Raw genomic sequence first — 22,079 nt, forward strand, 5'->3', positions numbered from 1 at the left:
CCCATAACACCTGACCAAGAATCTCCGAATGTGCCACATAAACCTAATTAGTCGACTATTACTCCGCCACTTGAGGAGCCTTCCTCCTCCCGATAGCCACCCAGGGATCCTTTACCCCACTGGTACCAACAGACCATGCGGGATTCAGGCATGCTTCCCAGTGATACCCCCATCCTCATGCCTCGTTTGTCTTTATGTTTTCAGCAGACTATGTGGTGCATGATGAGTCAACATCGTGGAAAGAGGCAATCCAACAGCCCGCTTGGAATAGGCTATGGAACAAGAACTTGAAAGCATTGACCGTAATGGCTCGTGGTCCCTTGGATCATCCTTGTCATAAGAAGATCATTGGAACCAAATGGATATTCCGCACCAAATTTAAGGCCGATGGTACCTTGGACAAGTACAAACCCCGGCTTGTAGTGCAAGGTTTTCGCTCTTACTCAATCTGGCCGCACACCACATCTGGCCAGTCTACCAGATGGATGTCAAGAGTGCCTTCCTAAATGGCATTCTCAAGGAGGAAGTCTATGTTGACCAACCTCTAGGCTTCCCACTCCCCGGGCATGAGGACAAAGTCTTTCGCCTGCATAAAGCTCTTTACAGGCTTAAGCAAGCCCCCCGAGCGTGGTATCAAGGGTATGTAGACCAGGGGTAAACCCGAAGGTACAACTCATCTTGGTGGCCAACCACGGAGAGATGGAATCCTCAGAATTGCCCATGTCAAAGAGGACAATGAACTGCTGTCCCTTTGCAGTGCCATAGGCACGGATGAGAGCCTATCTTTCCCTTAGCCCCACCCTCTTGCTTATCATCAAATACCACTAGTGGCACTGAATTCAAAGAGGGTAAAAGCTGAACGGCATTTGAGGCTGATGGTGGAGGTGTGGATGAGGCTGCTCTACGGTTGCTTGCAGAGGAGGATTACTAGCTGCAGCTTGGGGAGCTTGGGAGTGTAGCTCCGCTAACTCTCTGTAATGGAATACGAAGAATCCACAAAAGGATATGTAGGAGGCTTAGGAGCAAGTGATGGCTGTCTAGATGTCAGAGGAGGCTGCACATAGACCATATATTGATGATATGGCTGTGAGTATTGAGAAAAAGCAGAGTAAAGATTAGGATCAATACTTGAATTTTCCGTACGAACTGGCTGTCCCAAATATTGAGATCATACCTGAGGCATCATAGTCATGTGTACTTGAGGGCTAATAGGTACCTCTGTTGGCTGCGTGTTAGTATCACTCACAAGATCATAAATGGTTGACACCGTCGTGGGCTTGCCACCAAAAGCATCCACATGCACCCTGAAGTTGTTTTTTGTTCTGCCATGGCGTAGAAGATGGAGATATCTCAGCAACCGTGCAGGGAATTAAAGAGTGTTGAAAGATTAAGATGGCCTCCTTGAATGGGCAGAGTACTGTAGCTTCAGCTTTTAGGGTAGATACTGTTAAAGTTTTGTGCACCTCAAGTGAAATGCCCAAGTGATCCTGCTTTACTTATGCTATTTGTGTATTATTTTTTACTCATTTGACATGTGAACTGGGTCGGGCAAATTCATTGGGTGGCTATTTAAGCACCCTTGCCCCTTATTGTACACAAGAGGGGTCTTACTGTGAACCTTGGGAAAACCAAGGTTATGGTCTTTCATACATCGATACAGGGCAGGAGTCAGCCGACATTCACTCTCGCAGGATGCCAGCTGGAGGTGGTGACATCATACGTGTACCTAGGGGTTACCTTCTCTGCAGCAGCCACACGCTTTACCATGGGTTCAGCAGCCAAAGCTAGATTGACACGGGGATATGCAGCATTGGCTATGCTAGAGAGACAGTGCCACCAGGCGCATTTTCAGGAGCCCTGGACGAAGGGGTGGCTATTTGACACATTAGTCACACCGGCATTGATGTATGGAGCAGCAGTATGGGCGCCAGGCCTTGCTACTCATTGGTGGACACAGATAGAGAGACCACAGGCCCTCATGATGGCACGCATGATACGCAGCAAACCGTCAGTACCTAATGACATTATCCGAGCAGAGTTTGCTGCGCCTCCTATGATGGTAGAGGCCATATTTCAGACTATATGCCTGCTAGACAGATTCAGAGAGATGCCACAGGACAGATTATCATACAGAGCTTTTCAGGCATCTAGACAGTTGGCTGAGGCAGGAGACAGAGGATCATGGTATGCACAGGTCACACATTGGTTCTCCCAGCATGGCCTAGACATGGATCATCTACCACCATTCCAGTATGACAGGGATGCACCACATATCCGTCTCTCTCATAGTGAGAGGAACAGAGTATTGAGATAGGATCTATGGCAGCTCTATACACGAGAGACATGGATATCGCCTACACTGCCTCTTCCACCGAAGATGCTATACTACAGAGATCACTTCATGAGTATCACTGATGATGGATTTATAGAGAGGCCTAGATACATGGAGGGCTTTTTACCACACGGCTCCCGAGTGGCTATTGGTCAGCTCAGAGTTTCATCACACCGATTGGAGATTGAGACTGGCAGAGCAGCACGGATCCCCCGAGAGGAGAGGGTATGCAGATTGTGCAGAGAGGAGGTGGAGAGTGAGGAGCATTATGTATGCAGATGCAGAGCATATACAGCCATCAGAGAGAGATATCCCATTTTATTCAGAGAGCCACATTCCCTACGCCAGATCTTTGAGACAGCAGACCAGCGCATACTGGGGAGATACATTCTAGACATACAGCGCCACAGAGAGACATTATTACAGGCTCAGACAGCTCCAGAGAGGGAGCGACAGACACAGATTACTACATTTTTTCAGAGATCCATACCCCTCCCAGCCCCTACACGGCAGGGAATTACTCTCCAGAGAGCAGAGACACTTAGAGCCCGCAGGAGACAGAGGACACCTGGCTTTCGGACACCACGCCTATACCAGAGAGAGATGACAGAGATCAGAGCTCAGTTTCACAGAGAGGGTGCGGAGCAACTGGCTCGCTTCAGAGCACACCCAGGCATGTTCTTCAGGGAGCTGTGGACACCCCCTTCACTGATGTATACCATTTTATACCCCCAGTATGGTACAGGATGGAGCTAGCTAGGTTGCATATCATGATTGTATACTCCATGCATATAGCTTTGCATTCTCCTAGTAATAGAGCTCCATCCCCTGCACACCCAGATTCAGCTTTTTTATTCAGTACTTTTTCATTTTGTTGGGATGACAGAGGATACCCCATACAGGTACTCCGATTTGTCTCATAGGCCGAGTTCGGTCTTTTGGAAGACGTTAATAAAATCTTTCTTTCTTTCTTTTCTCTATCTCCTTGCGTTTTCTCTTTCTTTCGCTCCCTACCTGCGTTTTCCATCTGCCAAGGTCTACTCTCTCGGCTCTCTCTTATTGCTTCAGCGCGTGCGCCTTTGACATGGTATCAGAGCAGCAGGCTCTCGACCCTCGGACACAAAGCACGAAGGTGGGCAGTACTGCAGAGAAGGTGCTGTGAGCAGCCGTGAGCAGATAGCCGTTTTTATTGCAGACAGCAAGTGAACACCAGGCTGCGTTTCTGGGTGGCACAAGCTTGCACACCAAAAGCAGCACGCGGTTTTTTGTTGCAGGTGGCAAAGCAGGGCAACCAAGTATTGGGAGCTGCGTTTCCTTGCAGACAGAGCAAGCAGCAATGCGAGTGTCTTGGCGGCTGTAACAAGGCAGAAGTCAAGCACTACAGCAAGGTGCAGGCAGCGCAAGGTGTTGAAGGTGGCCACTACAAGGCGGCAGAGAGCGCGGAGGAGAAGAAGCGACACACGTGGCTTGGGCAGCGTTTCATAAAAACGCTACTGCGCTCTGTGCTTGGCAAACTTTGGAGCGGGCAGACCGGGTCGACTGAGAACAGGTGGACGGAGTTTTCGAGATGGGACTCCCGTGTTCGAGCAAGGACGACAAACTGAATGGTGACAATTATGCGCATTGGAACTTGATCATGAGGCTATGGTTTAGCAGAAAAGGCTTATGGGACATTGTTGATGGCTCGGAGGAACGTCCCCGAAGGGATAGCAATCGGTTCACACGTCTTCAGGAGGAGGAGTTTCTCAAATCTCTTGTGGATTGGGATGCTCACAATGCGAAGGCGATGTCGGCGATTGCAGAATCTCTCACCAAGGAAATTTCCCCTGCCATTCAGACTTTAAAGACTGCCAAGGAAATGTGGTCAAAGCTTGCAGGAATGTTTGATCGAGACTCAACAATGCGAGCAGTAACCCTTCTCGCCCAGTTGTTTTCCATCAAGTTTGAAGCCGGGACCTCTATGCAATCATTTCTAATGAAGGCAAAGGTTATCCATGATCAGTTATCGGCTATGAATAGTGCGTTAACTAGTACCCAGTTAGCTGCCTTGGTTCTTACGAAGTTGCCTGAGGAGTACGAGATGGTCTCGAGGGCATTACGCTTACAAGTCACGAAGGAAAAGCTGGAATTTGATGATCTCAGCTCTTTTCTCATTGAGGAGGAAGCAGTGCTCATTTCCCAAGGCAAGATTCGAGTTCTGAAGGATGTAGAATCGGCACATGCTGCATCGGAATCCAATAAGAAGTCTAGGAGCCGTTGTTATAAGTGCGGAAAGCGAGGGCATTTGGCTCGGGATTGCAAATCCAAAGCTAAAGCTCAAGGCTCAAAGGCAAAGGCAAAGCTGACGAGGATGACAGTGACAGTGATTCTACCAGAGATGCTACGGCGTCTGCCGGTGTGGCAAGGACTACACTGGCACATGCTCGAGCATTCTAGCTTGGTGGATGGATGCTACCACGTGCTTCAGCCAGAGAGAGGCATGTGAGTGGCAGAGAGGGGCAGTCTGTGCTCCCGTTTTGATGACTTGGACCCGTGTGTCGGAGTTCAATTTCTGGGTGTTTGGATTTGTGTGTCAGAATTCAAAGCACTAGGCATCTGGCAAGGAACCAACATGGCGTATAAAACACTATGGATATGCTGCAGTCATTCATTGTTGTTTTCGGGATTATGGACAGGGTGTGTACCAAAGTTCATTATCTTGTGGAGTTTTTGGACGTGATGTGTTCACTGTTCATGAATGGGGATTCTTGGACGTAGTGTGGTCTACAGTTCAATGTTCTTTGAGGCAGTTGGTGCTCAGGATGGCATTTTTGGTGGTGACAAGCTGGTGGTTGCAAATCCGAGGTGTACCTAGTGGTTGGCCACTGCTGGGGTGTCCATGGTAGCTTCTTCATCGACTTGGTATTCCTACTTATGTTCACTATGAGTTGCAGAGAGGGTGTTAAAGTTTTGTGCACCTCAAGTGAAATGCCCAAGTGATCCTGCTTTACTTATGTTATTTGTGTATTATTTTTTACTCACTTGACATGTGAACTGGGTCGGGCAAATTCATTGGGTGGCTATTTAAGCACCCTTGCCCCTTATTGTAAAGACACGTAATACATAATTCAGTGCTGCTTTGGTCATACGAAAGCTCTCTCTCTCTCTATCTCCTTGCGTTTTCTCTTTCTTTCGCTCCCTACCTGCGTTTTCCATCTGCCAACGTCTACTCTCTCGGCTCTCTCTTATTGCTTCAGCGCGTGCGCCTTTGACAGATACAACTCACAGAGGTCGGCTTTGAGCCCACGCTTCAAGCATGCAGGCTTTTCCCCAAAAAAGCAAGCAAACTCCCGTAAAAAGTCCCAAAATAACAGGGCACCAGATTTTCAGCTTACTTCTCGCCTTTTTTAGTATTAAAAGCTACTTGAAAAAAAAAACTGTGGTTCCCCTATAGAGAAACCATGCACCCATGCTTGCAGTCCGTCTCAGTCCTGCTGTCCTTCCTGTATACCAACATACGTGGGCCTGTACTATGCACTCATGTGTCTCAAGCCGCCACACCCGTGTGTCTTAGGCAGTCAGCGTTGTACGGCGACCAAACAACATGTCACAGTTCACCATAGTTCACAGCTTTTCCGTCTCCTACACACATGCGCTAGGGTTTTTCCCTCCTCTTCTCTCAGTTGGCAGCCCATCTGAGGTTGTGCTTTTTACAGCTATATACAGTAAAAGGTTGCAAAAGAGTTCCAAAAAGCATAACACTTGCACATAACCAAAAGTGCACAGGTTAAAGCCTTCTGTAGATCTCGACCAGCTCTCGGTTTGTTACAACCAACAGTCACAAACCGTCTTGAGCTTTAAAACAACCAAGATCTACGGTTTCACCCTTAAACATGTGGACACAAGGGCTGTCAGGGAACAAGCAGCACACACAAACACGACAAAAACTCCTGCCTTTCCATAGATATGCTATTCCAAGAACCATCTGCGCACATCTAACCATGGCATCTTCCCGTTCACCTTTGACTCTGCTCTGTCCTCCACCCGAAGTGTCCCATACCACCAGGCCTTGGAAGACTAAAAGCAGTCCACAGATTAGAACCCAGATGATCCACGCGATACATTTTCTCCTCTCCTTGTTCTCTCACTTAACTCCAGCAGGTTTGGCTCTGATACCAATGTAAAACCCCCGGCTAACATACCCTGCAATTAAGTATAAACAAATAGGAAAACACACAACGACTCAGGCATCTAGCTCTTCGCCCAACCACAAAGCCATTCATGAAATTCAAGCTCACCAGTATAGTAGCATCAGAGACATGGTCCCACGTGCAAAGTCCCTGGCGTCTCATACCACCAATACACATCCATCGGATGTAAGCACGGAGTAGTCTTTAGGCCTTGAGTTCAAGCTCTCCCTCAAACTGACTCACAAATTCACTTATATAGGCCTCCTAAAAACCAAGAGCCAAATATAGCACATGTCTCATAAAATCTATCCTTACCCTTAGGCTATGGTTAACCTAACGTGAAGGTCTTAACCCTAGTTAGCCTTGGGATGTAACAAGAATAGACATCAATTTTGCTGCTGGTGTTTTGAGCAAGTTCTCCAACAAGTCCCGGGAGAATCATTGGAAAGTAGGTTTGTGGGTGTTGAGATACAACCAAGGTACCGAGGAGTACGACATCATGTATGCTGCAGGTAAGACCCTCAATGGCTTTTGTGACTTAGATGGGGCAAGTGATTCGGACACCAGGTGCTTAGTAATAGCGTATTGTTTTCCTCTTGATTAGGGATGCATTTCTTGGATCAGTAAGAAACAACCCAGTGCTGCAATCGCATCAACACAAAGGCTGAGTACAAAGCTGCAAGCTTACAGAATATGGGTGTGGTGTAGAAGCAACCTACGTTATTGTGGAAAAACCAATGGCGGCATACGAATGCACATCACCGCTTATGTAATTAAGTCTGAACGTGTAATGTTCTTGGGTGACGGTTGTAGGCCAAAAGACCCAGTGATGTGTAGCATGGGGGCACCATCGACGGGGACACAAGGAGCATGTGAGTAAGGTGTGTGGCCAGTTAGGTACACACTGGACGCCCGGGGTCACCGGCATATATATGGTTGGGTGGATTAACATAGTATGCCATGCTAGGTTTTCTTTATTCTATTTTGGAGAGCTCATCTTCTTCTCTCAAGTTTTTGTATGAAGTCTAGCATATAGAACCTAGGGTTTGCTACATGAGGGTTTGACAGTGGCTCTATATCTGTGCTTCTCCTCTAGGAGCTAATCTTTGAACCCACGCAATTATGATAGTATGGCAGTTTTTTTTTTCCGAGAAAAGATCCTTTCATTAGTTATATAAAAACGCCCGTAGGGCTACAAAAGATCTCTCGTGCTCATAAGAGAAATAGAGCAGTGAATACAGCAAGGCAGCCCGGGAGACTCTCCCTAGGTGCTGCAAAATACAAGCATCAGTACTAAGGACTGAGGGGCTAAATCATACAATAGGGGGGGGGGGGAATAGCCAAACAGGTGGCCTGTAATGCCAACGGGGGATCCGTGTGTAAGGTGTAGAAAGGGCCGCTGCGCCAGGTGGTGTGAAAGGCCTGGCGCCGCAAGATCGCCTCGTTCGAGTCGCCCCGGATGCGGTCATACTGTCCTCGCAGGGTGTGGATCAACTCCTGCCAGATCCCCCGAACAGTCTCTGCTGGTAGCTCCAGTCTCCCCTCAAAGGCCGTGAAACACCGGGCCCTCCAGGTGAACCAGATGGTCAGGCTGCTGAGGAGCTCCCATCGTAAATCCCTCTCCTGTGTCCAGCTGGCGGACGAGAAATTCGGTGCCGGAACCAGGCGAGGCTGGCCCCTAATGAATCTGATGGCCTGACTGTCCTGCTCCATCTCATAGCCCATAGCAGGCCCTGTCAAAGTCGACCAAGCAGCGGCACCCCACGTAAACATACCCTCTGGAGAGAGGGGGGCCAGAATACGCAGCATCCGCAGCCAAATCTACTGCGCTTGAGGGCAATCCCAAAGGCAATGTCTCTGTCTCCATAGGGTGGCCGCATCGGACGCAGGCCGCCGAAGACCGTTGTAAACAAGCTAGGTGCCAACTGCTGAGCCCCTGTGGGCGACCAGCCACTGGAAAGTCGAGATCCTGCGGGCCTGTCGACTAGCCCAGAGCCGAGCCCAGAAATCCTCCAGGAACTCCTCTGAGAGTCCCTGTAGCCGCCAATGCCCCGCTGCAGCTGGAGAGACCATCCTCCTCGCCGTCAAAATATGCCTCCCCAGCCGAACAGTATATTGGAAAAAGGTGATGTCTGTGGCCTCAAGGGATGCATAAGGATCATGCCACTCGTACTCCCCTGGGTCCCACTGTAACCGGGCCAAGGGGCGCGCTGCATATGCCCATATACGCCAATTAGGGAGCACATCAGCAGGGTCGGGGTCAATATGCCACTTCCGAGAAGCGGCGGCCACTACGCGTATCCTCTGAAAGGTGCACTCTGCAACCAAAGGCGACTCCACCTCCACTCTCTGAAGTCTGCCCTCATCTTGAATCTCATAGTAGAGGCATCTGCCATCCTCAGTGCAAGCTCTGACAGCAATCAGGATCTCCAACTGAGTAAAGGCTCCCATCCACCGTGGGGCCACTGGCTCGAAAGGCGTGAACCACTCCTCTGTGAGTGCCTCCTGAATATCATCCCTCATAATCATCCCCCCTCTGAAGTGACTCAGCCTCTCCACCTGGATCTCCTCTGGGAGACTGCAGAAGGTCTACCAGTCTCCAAAACTGCGTGCTGGGCCTGCCGCTAAAGGTCCCCAGGCTAGACGAGACCGAGAACCCAGCATATGACCCTGCTCTGTGCGAACCGCTGGGCTCCAGATGAGCGGCTGTCTGGCCCGCTCCTCAACACAAGAAGGAGGTCGCTGAGAGAGCCCCGGTCTCAGCAGCTCCCAAGCTCTCAGGATACTCAAAGCAAATCTGTCCTCCCACCCTCTACTGAGGCCTGTCCTCCTCATCTCTATGAAGATCCAACGAATCTCTGGTGCCCAAGTGCCCCCTGCTGGGGGAGCCCAAGCCTGCAGCCGCTGCAAGAGAAGCTCTTTCCAAGGCTCAGCGCCTGGAAGCAGCCCCCGAACAATAAGCTTCCCCAATAAGGCTCTACTCTGATCGACTGGATCTATAATGCCCAAGCCTCCCTGAGCCAGCGGAAGTGTAATAACTGCCCATGCAACCTTTGCCCGGGCTGGCTGACCGTCCCGCCCAGACCAAAGAAAGTTCCTGATCAGCCTCTGTACCTGGCTGATGCAAGAGCTCGAGAAGATCCAGCAAGACGTAATGTACCACATGGTCGCTAGCAGCACCTGATTTGCCACCACCACCCTCCCAGCCAAGGATAGTCGAGCTGTACTCCAATACAAAAGCTTCTTCCGAATGCTCAGAAGCGAGGCAATCTGCTGCTCAGGTGACAAATCCAGTCCAATCTGGCATCCCAAATACCGCACTGCTGTGCCAGGAGGACTCCATCTAAAACCGGGGTCCGGGCTCCATGCCGGAGTGGGAGCACTGCTGATCCAAAAGGCCACTGTCTTGCGCCAATTGATCAATGCTCCCGAAGCTGCACTAAAAACCTGGAGCGACTGCTCTGCCTAAAGAAGATTGGCCTCTTGGCCATGCAAAAATAAGCCCGTGTCGTCTGCAAACTCAGCATCAAGCAGGTCCTCCCCCCGGACAGGGAGCTGGAGTCCTCTCAAACCAACCTCCTCTGCCGTCAAATACATGCTCATAGCCTCCGCAAAGAAGAGAAAAAGAAAAGGGGCGAGGGGACACCCCTGTCGAACTGATCTGGTCAGCTCAAAACTCGCCCCCCGTCCTCCTGCAATCAACACCTGGCTACGAGCTGTGGAGTACAGAGCCGCCACCCCTTTGATCCATCCTGGCTCAAAGCCCAGGCGAAGCATAGTGCCCTCTAAGAAACCCCAATCAACTCTATCGTATGCCTTCTCAAAATCGAGAAGCATTACGACCAAGTCCTCGCCAAGAAATCTAGCTCGGGCCGTCGCCTCCCAGAAAGTAAAGATGTTGTCAAGGATACTGCGCTCCTTGACGAATCCTGTCTGGGTAGCATGAATCAACTCCCCCAAAAAAGGCTGGATCCTCAAACTCAAGGCCTTTGCCAAGACCTTGTAGACAGTGTTGAGAATCGTAATAGGCCTCCAATGCCGAATATCATCTGATACTCCCTCCCCCTTGGGGATAAGAAAGCTCAAGCCCTCTGAAAAGCTCTGTGGCATCACCCCAGTGTCCAAAACATACTGAAAGCCCCTGCGGAGGCCTGGCCCCAAAAGGTCCCAATAGCGCATAAAAAAGGCCGGCGTCAGTCCGTCCTCCCCTAGGCAACTATGTCGCGGTAGGACCCTCAAGGCCTCGGCAAGCTCAATCTCTGAAAGAGGCGCACCAAGAACTGTACGCATACGATCTGTGACCCTCCTCTGCACATGGGCCCACACCGTCTGTCTGCAAGCATCTCTGTCCTCAGTGGCTGGCTCCGCTGAAAGCAGGTCTCTATAAAATGCAGTGGCAATGGCTTTGATCTCCCCGGGCTCAGTAGCTACCGAACCATCCGGTCTACCAAGCTGACGGACTCCTGCCCGAGCATGGCGGGGTCCAGTGATCTCAAAAAACTCCCCAGTCACTCTATCACCAAGCTGCGTCCACTGAGAGGCCTGACGACGATAGTAAAACTCATGTCTCTGCTCCTCTGCCTCTCTAACCTCCTGGCGTGCCTGGCTCAGCTGTGACGCCAACCACTCACATGCAGGCTGTTTCTCCTGAAGGCGCTGTAGCGAAGCAAGGCTGCGTCTCAGCCGATGCTCCCGCTCGCGAATTTCTCCCAGCCGTGTCAAAGTTGCAGCGTGCATAAAAGAGCTAAGCTCGATGAGTCCCTGGGCACACTGGCCTGCTGCATCCTGGTCAGAGCACTGACTATTATGCCAGATCCTCTCAATGTCCTCAGCGAGACTGGGATCTGTAAGTACCCTCTCTGGGATCCTCAACTGCAAGCTGGGCTCCCGTGTCCTCTCCTCCAATGTCAGGATAACTGGCGCATGATCTGAAAATGAGGTGCCAGCGAGAATGCCGACGGAGCCCCCTCGCTCCCCTAACCAGTCGCCCACATAAAAGCGATCAATCCGTGATAGGTTAGTCCCTCCCTGTCGGCGATCCGACCGAGAGAAACTAAGACTGTCCTGAGAGCGGGAGAAGGCCCCATGCTGCCATGCATCAGTGATCCTCAGTGACATGCAAAACCGGTCCCAAGCTGCAAGCTCCATGCCGTGCACTGTAACATGACTGCCTCCCACCCTATCGGCCGGGTCCTCAAGCATGTTGAAGTCTCCCCCGACACACCAATGTGCGGCCTCTGGCAATGCATCCGTAACCTGGGTCCAGAACTCTGCTCTGGCACTATAGCATGATTAGGTGCATAGACGTTGAGCACGCCCAATAGCTCATCATGCATCCTCAGAATGACATACTGTGCTCTACCAGGCACTATGATCCCTCGATCCACAATGGCCTGCCGCCATACATCTGCAATGACCATGCATACTCCTCCCTGTCCACCCAAAGGACCAAACCCTGCAGACCAAAAGGTATCCCATCTACCAGGCATCACCGAACCATATCTCCGGATCCTGCTCACCCAAGTGGTGCTCCTGCATCATCAAAATATCAATGTTGCCACCAACCAGGCATCTCTGAAGCTCCTGCCTCAAGCAACCACGATAGCGTATAAAATGTGCTCCGCCCAGGCCCTGTACATTCCATCAGATGATCCTCATGGATGACCTGCTGAGGTGGATGCTGTCTCAGCCGTGCGGCGGGCCTTCGCAAGCGGCTTGGATGGAGAGTAGTCCCGATCCGAGCGGCTGCGAATCTGCCCACCCGGTGTACTGCAAGAATCACGGATCAGGCGCCAGTGGTTGTGGCCCATGGCGACTGCCTCCCGCTCTGACAGAGCAACCTCGTGTATACATACATAGCCAGGGTCGCGTGCTAAGTCTGCCACTATACGCATGACCAAATGACGAATCCCTGAGGCATCCACACTCCCGGGATCCAAGAAAAAATGAGCCAACTCCCAGAGCCGGCCTATCACATCTGTCACCTCCAGATCGCTCACACGATGAGAAAACTCAACTGCCTGAGTCTTCAAAGTGCTAAGAGCGAGCTCTAGAGTCCACTCCCGGTCGCAAGGGCCACATAGAGGGAACGAGAAGGCCACCGCTGAATCAAGTGCCTCCTCCCTGCTGCGGGCCGGAGGTATCACTACATGAACTCGGATGGGTGCTGGCTCATGGGGGCCCTCTGCTCCAAAAAGCCGAGTGAAGGCGTAATCGAAAGCCTCCGATCGCTGTCTAACACCGAGGCGACTTAGCCGACTGCGGATAGATGATATCCGTGAAGCCCGAATCGGCATGGTAGGTCTCCTCTGTGGTGCTCGAGCGAGGTCGGTGCTCAGCGCCCGCCGGACTGCTGGCGAATGCCAGGGGACTGCCAGGGTCTCCCGGGAAGGCGAGGCGGGTGGGGGGGGGAGGAGGGGGGGGGCGAGGGGGGTGGAGAGGGAGCTGCTGCCGAAACCGGAGCGGGGACGGGAGGAGGCGAAGGTGGAAGCGAGGCGGTGGGAGGGGATGGGGGTGGGGGGGGTGAAGGAGGGGGTGCTAGCATCTCCTGGTCCTCAGTCGTCGCTGCAGGTGTCTCCTCTTGGAGGGGAGCAAAGCTGTTCCTCACGGGAACCCAGTGAAGCTGAGACTGTGGCTGCTGCTGCAGCGGTCTCTGGGCGTGCTGCTGTGGCTGTCTCCCTCGGCGGCGCCCCTGTCCAGGCTGCCACTCCGAGGTCTCTGTGGCCTGAGCAGGTGTCCCGGAGGCTGCCTACCGTGCCGCATCTGTGGGCGGGCCATCAGGGGCCTGCTGCTGTGGTGAGGGTCGAGGTCTCCTGCGAGGGCAGGCCTTGGCCAGATGACCGACCTGCCAGCATATGAAGCACTGGTTCGGGAGCCCCGAGAACTCCACTCTCTGATCAATCCATCCCCCCCCTATCCTAGGTAGCTGAATGACCTTAGGAAGGGAGGAGATGTCAGACACCAAAACTCTGACGGAGGGTAGCCCAGCTGCTCTGGCCATCACTGAAGCCGCTGTGGGGCCAGTCTCTAGTACCGGAGCCCACCAATGCTCCTAGCCGAGAGAGGAGCGGAAGATACTCCCGGCGGAGTCCAGGGAAGCAAACTGTAACATGAAAAAGGCGCTCTCCCTGCTCAGCCGCTGCTGGGTCAAAGCCATGCTGCCAAGGTCTGAAGAAAGCCCGAGCACCCCTGATGTCAAGGGGACTACCTTGGCCACGCTCCGGGCGGTCTCGAACTCGATCTGATAATGTCCACGGCCCATTAGCTATACGTCCAGGATCTTGCCCACATCTGCAAGAAGGCGGGCCTGGAGAAGATCCCGGTGATTCCCGGATCTCCCCTCTGCTGGGGCGAGTGCCGACTATACGGCAGATGGTGGAATGAGCCTGAAGGCGTTCCACCTCTGCGGCGAGGCTCGCTTCCTCTTCCGGCGAAAGAGAGAGCTTGATGGGGGTGTCCTCAGGGGCGGGCAAGGGGGCTGCGGATGAGTCCCTCTGAGGTGGGGCGGGAGGAGTCTCCATCAGAGTCTGAAGCTAAGGCGAAGGCGAGGCGAAAGCGGAAATCCTGCAAGAAACGAGTTGCACACGGAGAGGCGGAAGACGAAGGCCGGAGAAAAAGGAAAAAAAACCCCATGGGGGCGGAAGTCAGCAAGAAAGGGGAGGGGGGGGGTGAAGGGCGAAGGAGAAGCCCGGGGGGGGGGGGGGGGGGGGGGGGGGGGGGGGGGGGGGCGCTACAGAGGAGAGGTGGGCACGAAGAAGGGGGGGGGGCGGCGATAAGGCGAGGAGGGGGGCGAGAAGGCGAGGAGGGGGGCGCAGCAACGAGAGGCAGGCGGAGGGGGCACTGTAAACCGGCCTTCAAAGACCAAAGGGCGGTGGAACAAACATTTGCACATAAAACACTTCAACACCATTGAGGACCTAGAAAAGGAAAACAAACAGGGGGAGCTAGAGTGCTCCTGCAAAAAGTACACGGACACCGATTGGCCCCAAATCGCAGTGGCGCCCCTTGCGGTATTTCTTTAATTGATTATAAGAGCTTTGATTACAATATAAGGCTGGTAATTCAGCCGTCCCAGTAGAACTCCTGAAGCCTACAAAGAACCTGCATCTGGCTTCTTGTCCACACGGCATCCACAAACAAGTCCAGCCATTGTTCATATCAAAAGATCCTTCACATTGAGTCTGCATACAGAAGCTTTCTCCCATGATCAAGGCTGCCACAACCATCCATAGCCTCTCACACTATGAACAACATCATACCCTGACCAACCAGTGCTCCTGTATCACAACACAGACTCCCAAACTGTCTCTCAAAAGAGAACTCGCATCACAGCACAGCATACCATACAGTTGACACACCTGTACAAACCCTCTCTACCATCCAAGGGTACTATCCATCTCTGTCATGGATTTCCTGTCCCCTGTCCTATCAGTAGCAAGGCTGTACCAAACATGTGTCCACTCCTGTACCTTCTGCCTGCATGTGACCTATCTCCTGGAGAAACCCAAACACATGTCTCGTCGAGAAAACCTACGACCTGTTTCCACATGAGACCCTTAGGCCTGTTTCCCTTTGAAACTTCTGTCCTGTTTCCATACATCTAGTTACCTGTTCCCTCATGAAACATCTGGCAACATAGAGATGCCCATAACTGTAGGTCCCTCTGTTCCTTTCTAGCAGGAAGAAAGCCATCTGCTCCATGAGCACGCAGCCATGCGAGCTTGCATCACTCCCATGCCAAGAAACATAACCACAAGACCTGTACTTGCAGTCAAAAACCCAAGCACATAGCTGAATTTGCGGCCAAGCAAAAACAGCCCATAAACTGTCCCAAAACAGTCCCGAATCAAAGCATAGAAAAACTGAAAGTTCCATCAGATGAACGCCATCGACATGATGTCTATGTTCATGGAAAACTAATCTTTGCCTTCTGTAAAAACACGGCGCTCTCCAAAAAGCACACACATGGCCTAGCTTTTTATGCGCTGCCTGTATCCTGGTGATGCGCCGCCTGCAACAGTACTCAACCTGCAGCCACCTGTACGAAAAAGTGTGCAGTTGCCACCTGAATTCAGCTGTCGTACAGCCTCCGTACTGGACTGTACCTGCTGTCCGTACAGGCCTGCAGTTACTGTTCCAGCCGCCAGCCCAAGACCTGCACAGTAGGCGCCAGAATTTGCACAACCAAATCTGCAACATGGACAGTACCTGCAGACAGCCGCCTGACCTGCCACGTGGACTGTACCTGCACAGCAGCCGTACACTGCCACGTGGACTGTACCTGCAGTCCAGCCCTTCCATGCGCAGCCAGCATCTTCTCTTTCCAAAGAGCTCGTACGTGGGTATGCTGTAGTCGACTCTTAGCCAGATAGAGGAAAAGCTCACGTGCTGTTCATCCCCATCCTTCCTTGCAGTCCACCTCTTCCAAAAAGCACACCACCCCACAAGAGTTAGGCGCCTCTTGCTTTTTTCTGCCCAAAAAGCACACGTGGCCCCAAATATAGCATAAGGGCCACGTTTCTTTAATGAAGGGCTTAATAAATGATTTTAAAGGTTTTTAAACCTTCAAAGCTAAAATTCCTTTGCCCCCTTTCACACATGGGGTTGTCCACACATGGGCTTCCATCTTCACTCCCACCTGATGCCATTCACACTGTCCACCATGTCCCCGTGCACACTTGCATCTTGTCCAGAGAAAAACACAGGGTCGTGACATACCCCCCTCTTGAAAAATGGCAAGCGTCCTCGATTGCACTCAATGGCACTGTAAAGCATCTCATGAGCAAAGATACCCCATATGGCAAAAACAATGGCCTTCCAATGCATCTGGATGATAGAACAATCATCCTGCACAATAAGCCACACTGTCCTCTTGCTTGTTCCTTCAGAACCTACAGCAAAAGTCTAAAACCAAATGGAAACACGTTAACTGTGTTAGCCAAAAACAAAACCATGCATCATTCTACATATGACACACATATGCATGACACACATGCATTCGCAAACAACATGCTCCTCAAAATGCTCTACCTACTCCAAAGTAACAGTCTAAGGGCTGCTCGCAAGCCTTACGCCCATGGGCATCCCGGAGGACCCACGACTGAAGGTAAAACATGAGCATATGCAAGCACTCAATGCATCCAAACACTACATCTACCAAGTACTTTCCCACATATGTCTCATGGCCATCCCGCAGGAGTCACACCCATGAACATAATAAAGCACTTGATGCATCATACCAACATACATGCAGCACATGACACAATGCAGAGTATTTCCCAATGTATTCTCAATGGTACCAGGATCCAATGGCACCAGAATACAAAAATACCTCTACCTCAAAAAGTGTATGCATACATGCACAAACAGAGTTCGATTCATATTTCCATGAACCAAACCAACTCTAGGACTGCTCGCAAGACTTATGCCCTCCATAGAGTTATCCATAGTTGCAGTTAGAGTTCCAGGTGCGCGCGACTGTGAACCTTACTCAACCATCATCTCCTGTGACTAGAACACAAGATCATAGAAGTCCCATAAGCAGATGTACTGTCAGCCTCAGTACCTTTGGGTGAATACAAAGATGTCACCAAGCGACTCCTAGATAACAAATGAGCCTGTCTGTAACAACAAGGGAGCGGAGGTGCTACCCCCCTCTTGAGCATCAGGCAATGCTCCAAACCTATGCTCTGCTGAACCTGAATGAGCCGTAACAAGAGTCGACTCCAACTCAAAGGCATCAAGATAAAGCTGCAAATCCTGAGGTGAATCTGCTAAGTCACCCTCCTCCATCCACTTCGCATCCATCAGTGAACCTCCTCCATCCACTTCGTATCCATCAGTGAACAGCTCTTGAACTTCACAGGATAGCGACGGGAAACCTTACCCTGTACCTTTCTTTCCTTATGTGCCAGTATATGCTCAGGAATAAGAACCTCGTCAAGTTCCTCCACTTCCATCTGAGCCTCATCTGATACATCCTCAGGCACCCAAAACCTGCTTGCACTCCACCCAAGTGATAAGCACAAGTCCTCGATGAAGCATAGTAGATCACCACTGCTAAACATAGAAGGAAACTGTCTTCCGAACCCATGAAGCCTCTTTGAAGATACCACCGGTGACAAACTGTCGAAAGCCATAGCCTTCAACGCATCTCCTGCACCATAACACTTCAACTGCTTCTTGTTCCTGGCCGACTACTTCTTGTCCTTGGTGTCTTTTCTCCTGAACTTCATCTTCTGCTCTTGCTCTTCACCTCATATAGGCAAAGACACAATCCTGCACTGTGTCCTGCACTTCCTTTTCACTTTCCTCATGTTGAAGCTTTTGATGAGACTCTCATGAGACAACCACGAGGTCGCCCCCTTAGGAAAGTTGGAGATTGTCCCGACCAAAGCAACCACGGACTCGCCTTCTTGAGAAAGTCGACGATGTGTCCCGGCAAACGGAACCTTGTAAACCGGCCTTCAAAGACCAAAGGGCGGTGGAACAAACATTTGCACATAAAACACTTCAACACCATTGAGGACCTAGAAAAGGAAAACAAACAGGGGGAGCTAGAGTGCTCCTGCAAAAAGTACACGGACACCGATTGGCCCCAAATCGCAGTGGCGCCCCTTGCGGTATTTCTTTAATTGATTATAAGAGCTTTGATTACAATATAAGGCTCGTAATTCAGCCGTCCCAGTAGAACTCCTGAAGCCTGCAAAGAACCTGCATCTGGCTTCTTGTCCACACGGCATCCACAAACAAGTCCAGCCATTGTTCATACCAAAAGATCCTTCACATTGAGTCTGCATACAGAAGCTTTCTCCCATGATCAAGGCTGCCACAACCATCCATAGCCTCTCACACTATGAACAGCATCATACCCTGACCAACCAGTGCTCCTGTATCACAACACAGACTCCCAAACTGTCTCTCAAAAGAGAACTCGCATCACAGCACAGCATACCATACAGTTGACACACCTGTACAAACCCTCTCTACCATCCAAGGGTACTATCCATCTCTGTCATGGATTTCCTGTCCCCTGTCCTATCAGTAGCAAGGCTGTACCAAACATGTGTCCACTCCTGTACCTTCTGCCTGCATGTGACCTATCTCCTGGAGAAACCCAAACACATGTCTCGTCGAGAAAACCTACGACCTGTTTCCACATGAAACCCTTAGGCCTGTTTCCCTTTGAAACTTCTGTCCTGTTTCCATACATCTAGTTACCTGTTCCCTCATGAAACATCTGGCAACATAGAGATGCCCATAACTGTAGGTCCCTCTGTTCCTTTCTAGCAGGAAGAAAGCCATCTGCTCCATGAGCACGCAGCCATGCGAGCTTGCATCACTCCCATGCCAAGAAACATAACCACAAGACCTGTACTTGCAGTCAAAAACCCAAGCACATAGCTGAATTTGCGGCCAAGCAAAAACAGCCCATAAATTGTCCCAAAACAGTCCCGAATCAAAGCATAGAAAAACTGAAAGTTCCATCAGATGAACGCCATCGACATGATGTCTATGTTCATGGAAAACTAATCTTTGCCTTCTGTAAAAACACGGCGCTCTCCAAAAAGCACACACATGGCCTAGCTTTTTATGCGCTGCCTGTATCCTGGTGATGCGCCGCCTGCAACAGTACTCAACCTGCAGCCACCTGTACGAAAAAGTGTGCAGTTTCCACCTGAATTCAGCTGTCGTACAGCCTCCGTACTGGACTGTACCTGCTGTCCGTACAGGCCTGCAGTTACTGTTCCAGCCGCCAGCCCAAGACCTGCACAGTAGGCGCCAGAATTTGCACAACCAAATCTGCAACATGGACAGTACCTGCAGACAGCCGCCTGACCTGCCATGTGGACTGTACCTACACAGCAGCCGTACACTGCCACGTGGACTGTACCTGCAGTCCAGCCCTTCCATGCGCAGCCAGCATCTTCTCTTTCCAAAGAGCTCATACGTGGGTATGCTGCAGTCGACTCTTAGCCAGATAGAGAAAAAGCCCACGTGCTGTTCATCCCCATCCTTCCTTGCAGTCCACCTCTTCCAAAAAGCACACCACCCCACAAGAGTTAGGCGCCTCTTGCTTTTTTCTGCCCAAAAAGCACACGTGGCCCCAAATATAGCATAAGGGCCACGTTTCTTTAATGAAGGGCTTAATAAATGATTTTAAAGGTTTTTAAACCTTCAAAGCTAAAATTCCTTTGCCCCCTTTCACACATGGGGTTGTCCACACATGGGCTTCCATCTTCACTCCCACCTGATGCCATTCACAGTGTCCACCATGTCCCCGTGCACACCTGCATCTTGTCCAGAGAAAAACACAGGGTCGTGACAGGGCACAAGGAAGGGCGGCGGGCAGAGCAGCGTGGGAGGGGGGCAGAAGCAGCGTGGTCGTCGCCAGAACCTATAGCCGCCTGCTGTCTGTACTCTGGTCGTCGCCTGAACCATCCGGTACGGGCTGTCGTACAGCAGCCGCCGCTAGTACCAGCAGTACGGACTGTACTTGCTGTCCGTCCATGCCAGCGCCGCGTGAACCTGCAGCACGGACTGTACCTGCTGTTCGTCCCTGTCAGCGCCGCCTGAACCTGCAGCAGCCGTACCACTGTACCTGTTGTCAACAGCTTTGTACGGACAGCCTCCACCAGCGTTGTACGGCCTGTTATGTACGGCCTGCTCTTCACACACACAAAAACCAGCAGCTACTCCCTCTATGCAGCCAATCAACAGGGTTTCTCTCCTCCTCCACGCACGTAGCTTGCATGTTTTCCCAAAAACAAGAGAGAGAGATGAGAGAGGCGTGTACCTCTAAAAGTGGAGTTGCCCCCTTTCTCCAAATATATCCTAGTGGCCCTTTCTAAGGTTTATCAACTTATTAAAGGCCTTTAAATCCAGATGAGACTCCAGTGAGTAACGCATTTGTTGTCATAGCATTCTCTATCATCTGTGACATATTTGTTACTCGAGTCTTTATGCAATAGTCACGCAGTTCCTTTTCTCCACTTGCTCAGACAAAGACACTGCACGATAAGAAGTAACTGGGAGTAAAGCTTCCCAAAACTTCTTATTATAATCCTTAAGATTTTCACACTTTGATGCATCCAACTTGTGCCATGCTGTCATTACATCCACGTCAAAAGTAGATGTGAGCCATACGGAAGAGAACACCTGCTTAGATGGTGCTATGCCCTGAAGAGTGGACCACCACTGCAATGCATTGCCCTTGAGAAAAGTTGCAACTTTTCTCACCTTAGAGGCCTCCGTGTAATTACTACCAGAAAAAGCAGCATCAAACTGTTGTAAAAAGGTAAGTGCCTTTAGCTTATCTTTGGCCCCACTGAATTTGTCAAATTTCACAGCAGCTCCCCCTTCCTTATAATCCTTCGCCTTACCCATAGGCGTTAGATTATCGTAAGGAAGTGGCTTCACAAGATTGCTACCCCCAGCATTCATGCCCATCATAGGGTCAACATTACCAATTCCCACACCTGGCATGCCATACATTCCAGCCATGTTTCCAAACATACCACTATGCATACCGGGCTGCATGCCCCCATACATATTTCCTTGCATTCCAGGTTGCATGCCCCCAAACATGTTTCCTTGTATTCCGGACTGCATACCACCATACATATTCCCTTGCATACCAGGTTGAAGATTAGCTCCAAAAGTCCCTGGAATACCCATGCCTCCTTGAGGGTAACCCCCAGTCATGGATTGGAACACAGCCACCACCAAAATAACCTGGGTGCATAGACTGCTGTGGAATAGATGGCGGTCCGAAAAAGGAACTCTGTGAGTTGGCACCAAAAAAAGCATGTTGCATGTTCGGAAACTGTCCAAAAGATGGATCCTGTGGGAAGGCACCACTATTGCCCTGAGGTAGGTTCTTAGAATGCACTTTTTTCTTCTTCTTTTCAGGCTCAGAACGGGATCTCATAAATTCAGCAAACTTCTCACTTTGTGTGAGCCGCAAAAACACATCCATTACACCTGCCAAACGATTTTTAAACTGAGCATCATCTTCCTCTTTACTAGGCATATCTTCTGGCTGTGTTACATCCTCATATTGTGCATCATCTGCAGCCTGTTCTCCTGCAAGAATATCCTCAGATTCATTTCTCTCAAGAGAGGTCTCTTGCTCTTCCTCTTCATCATAAAAATATTCGTCTTCTGTGTCAGACATGTTGCTGATTTTTTTTTTCAGCAATGACTTTCCTCGAGTCAACCACGAGCTCACCCCCTTTAGAAAGTTGATGATGGGTCCCGGCAACGGAACCTTGAAACCGGCCTCTGGTAGAAACCAAAGTGCGGTAGACTAGCAGTCACCCTTCCAATTGTAGTCCAATAAATAACAAAATTAACTGGAGCTAGAATGCCCCAAAACTGAAATGAAATCGACACTTGTTGGCCCCAAAGCTTGGCGCCCCTTTCGGTATTTCTTTATTCAAATTCAATGAAATGTATAACTGAGTACAACAAAGCCAGTCCAAGAAAAGTAAACCTGCATGTCCAATCTGGCAGCCCTCAAGATCTCTTAGCATAGAGGATTCACACACAAATCTGTGTCCCACAAAAGCAACACACTG

General features: G+C 50.7%; 2 protein-coding genes across 11 annotated transcripts in view; both read left to right on the forward strand.

Moving 5' to 3' along the window:
- LOC147635521 (uncharacterized) overlaps window positions 1–3,936 on the forward strand; it is a gene marked incomplete at its 5' end in the record, with an annotated part of 18,638 nt that extends 14,702 nt beyond the window's left edge. The window contains 2 exons of the mRNA XM_086803242.1: window positions 3,427–3,534; window positions 3,654–3,936. Coding sequence (XP_086659368.1) covers window positions 3,427–3,534; window positions 3,654–3,936 — 391 coding nt within the window. The remainder of the gene's footprint in view (window positions 1–3,426; window positions 3,535–3,653) is intronic.
- Window positions 1–22,079, forward strand: part of LOC147635519 (Peptidase C78, ubiquitin fold modifier-specific peptidase 1/ 2) — a 101,780-nt gene that overhangs the window by 66,632 nt on the left and 13,069 nt on the right. The gene's annotated exons all lie outside the window — the stretch shown is intronic.

This window comes from Cibotium barometz, chromosome 9 (genome assembly GCF_041138505.1).
Source record: "Cibotium barometz isolate CiBa-2024 chromosome 9, ASM4113850v1, whole genome shotgun sequence".
Taxonomy (NCBI): domain Eukaryota; kingdom Viridiplantae; phylum Streptophyta; class Polypodiopsida; order Cyatheales; family Cibotiaceae; genus Cibotium; species Cibotium barometz.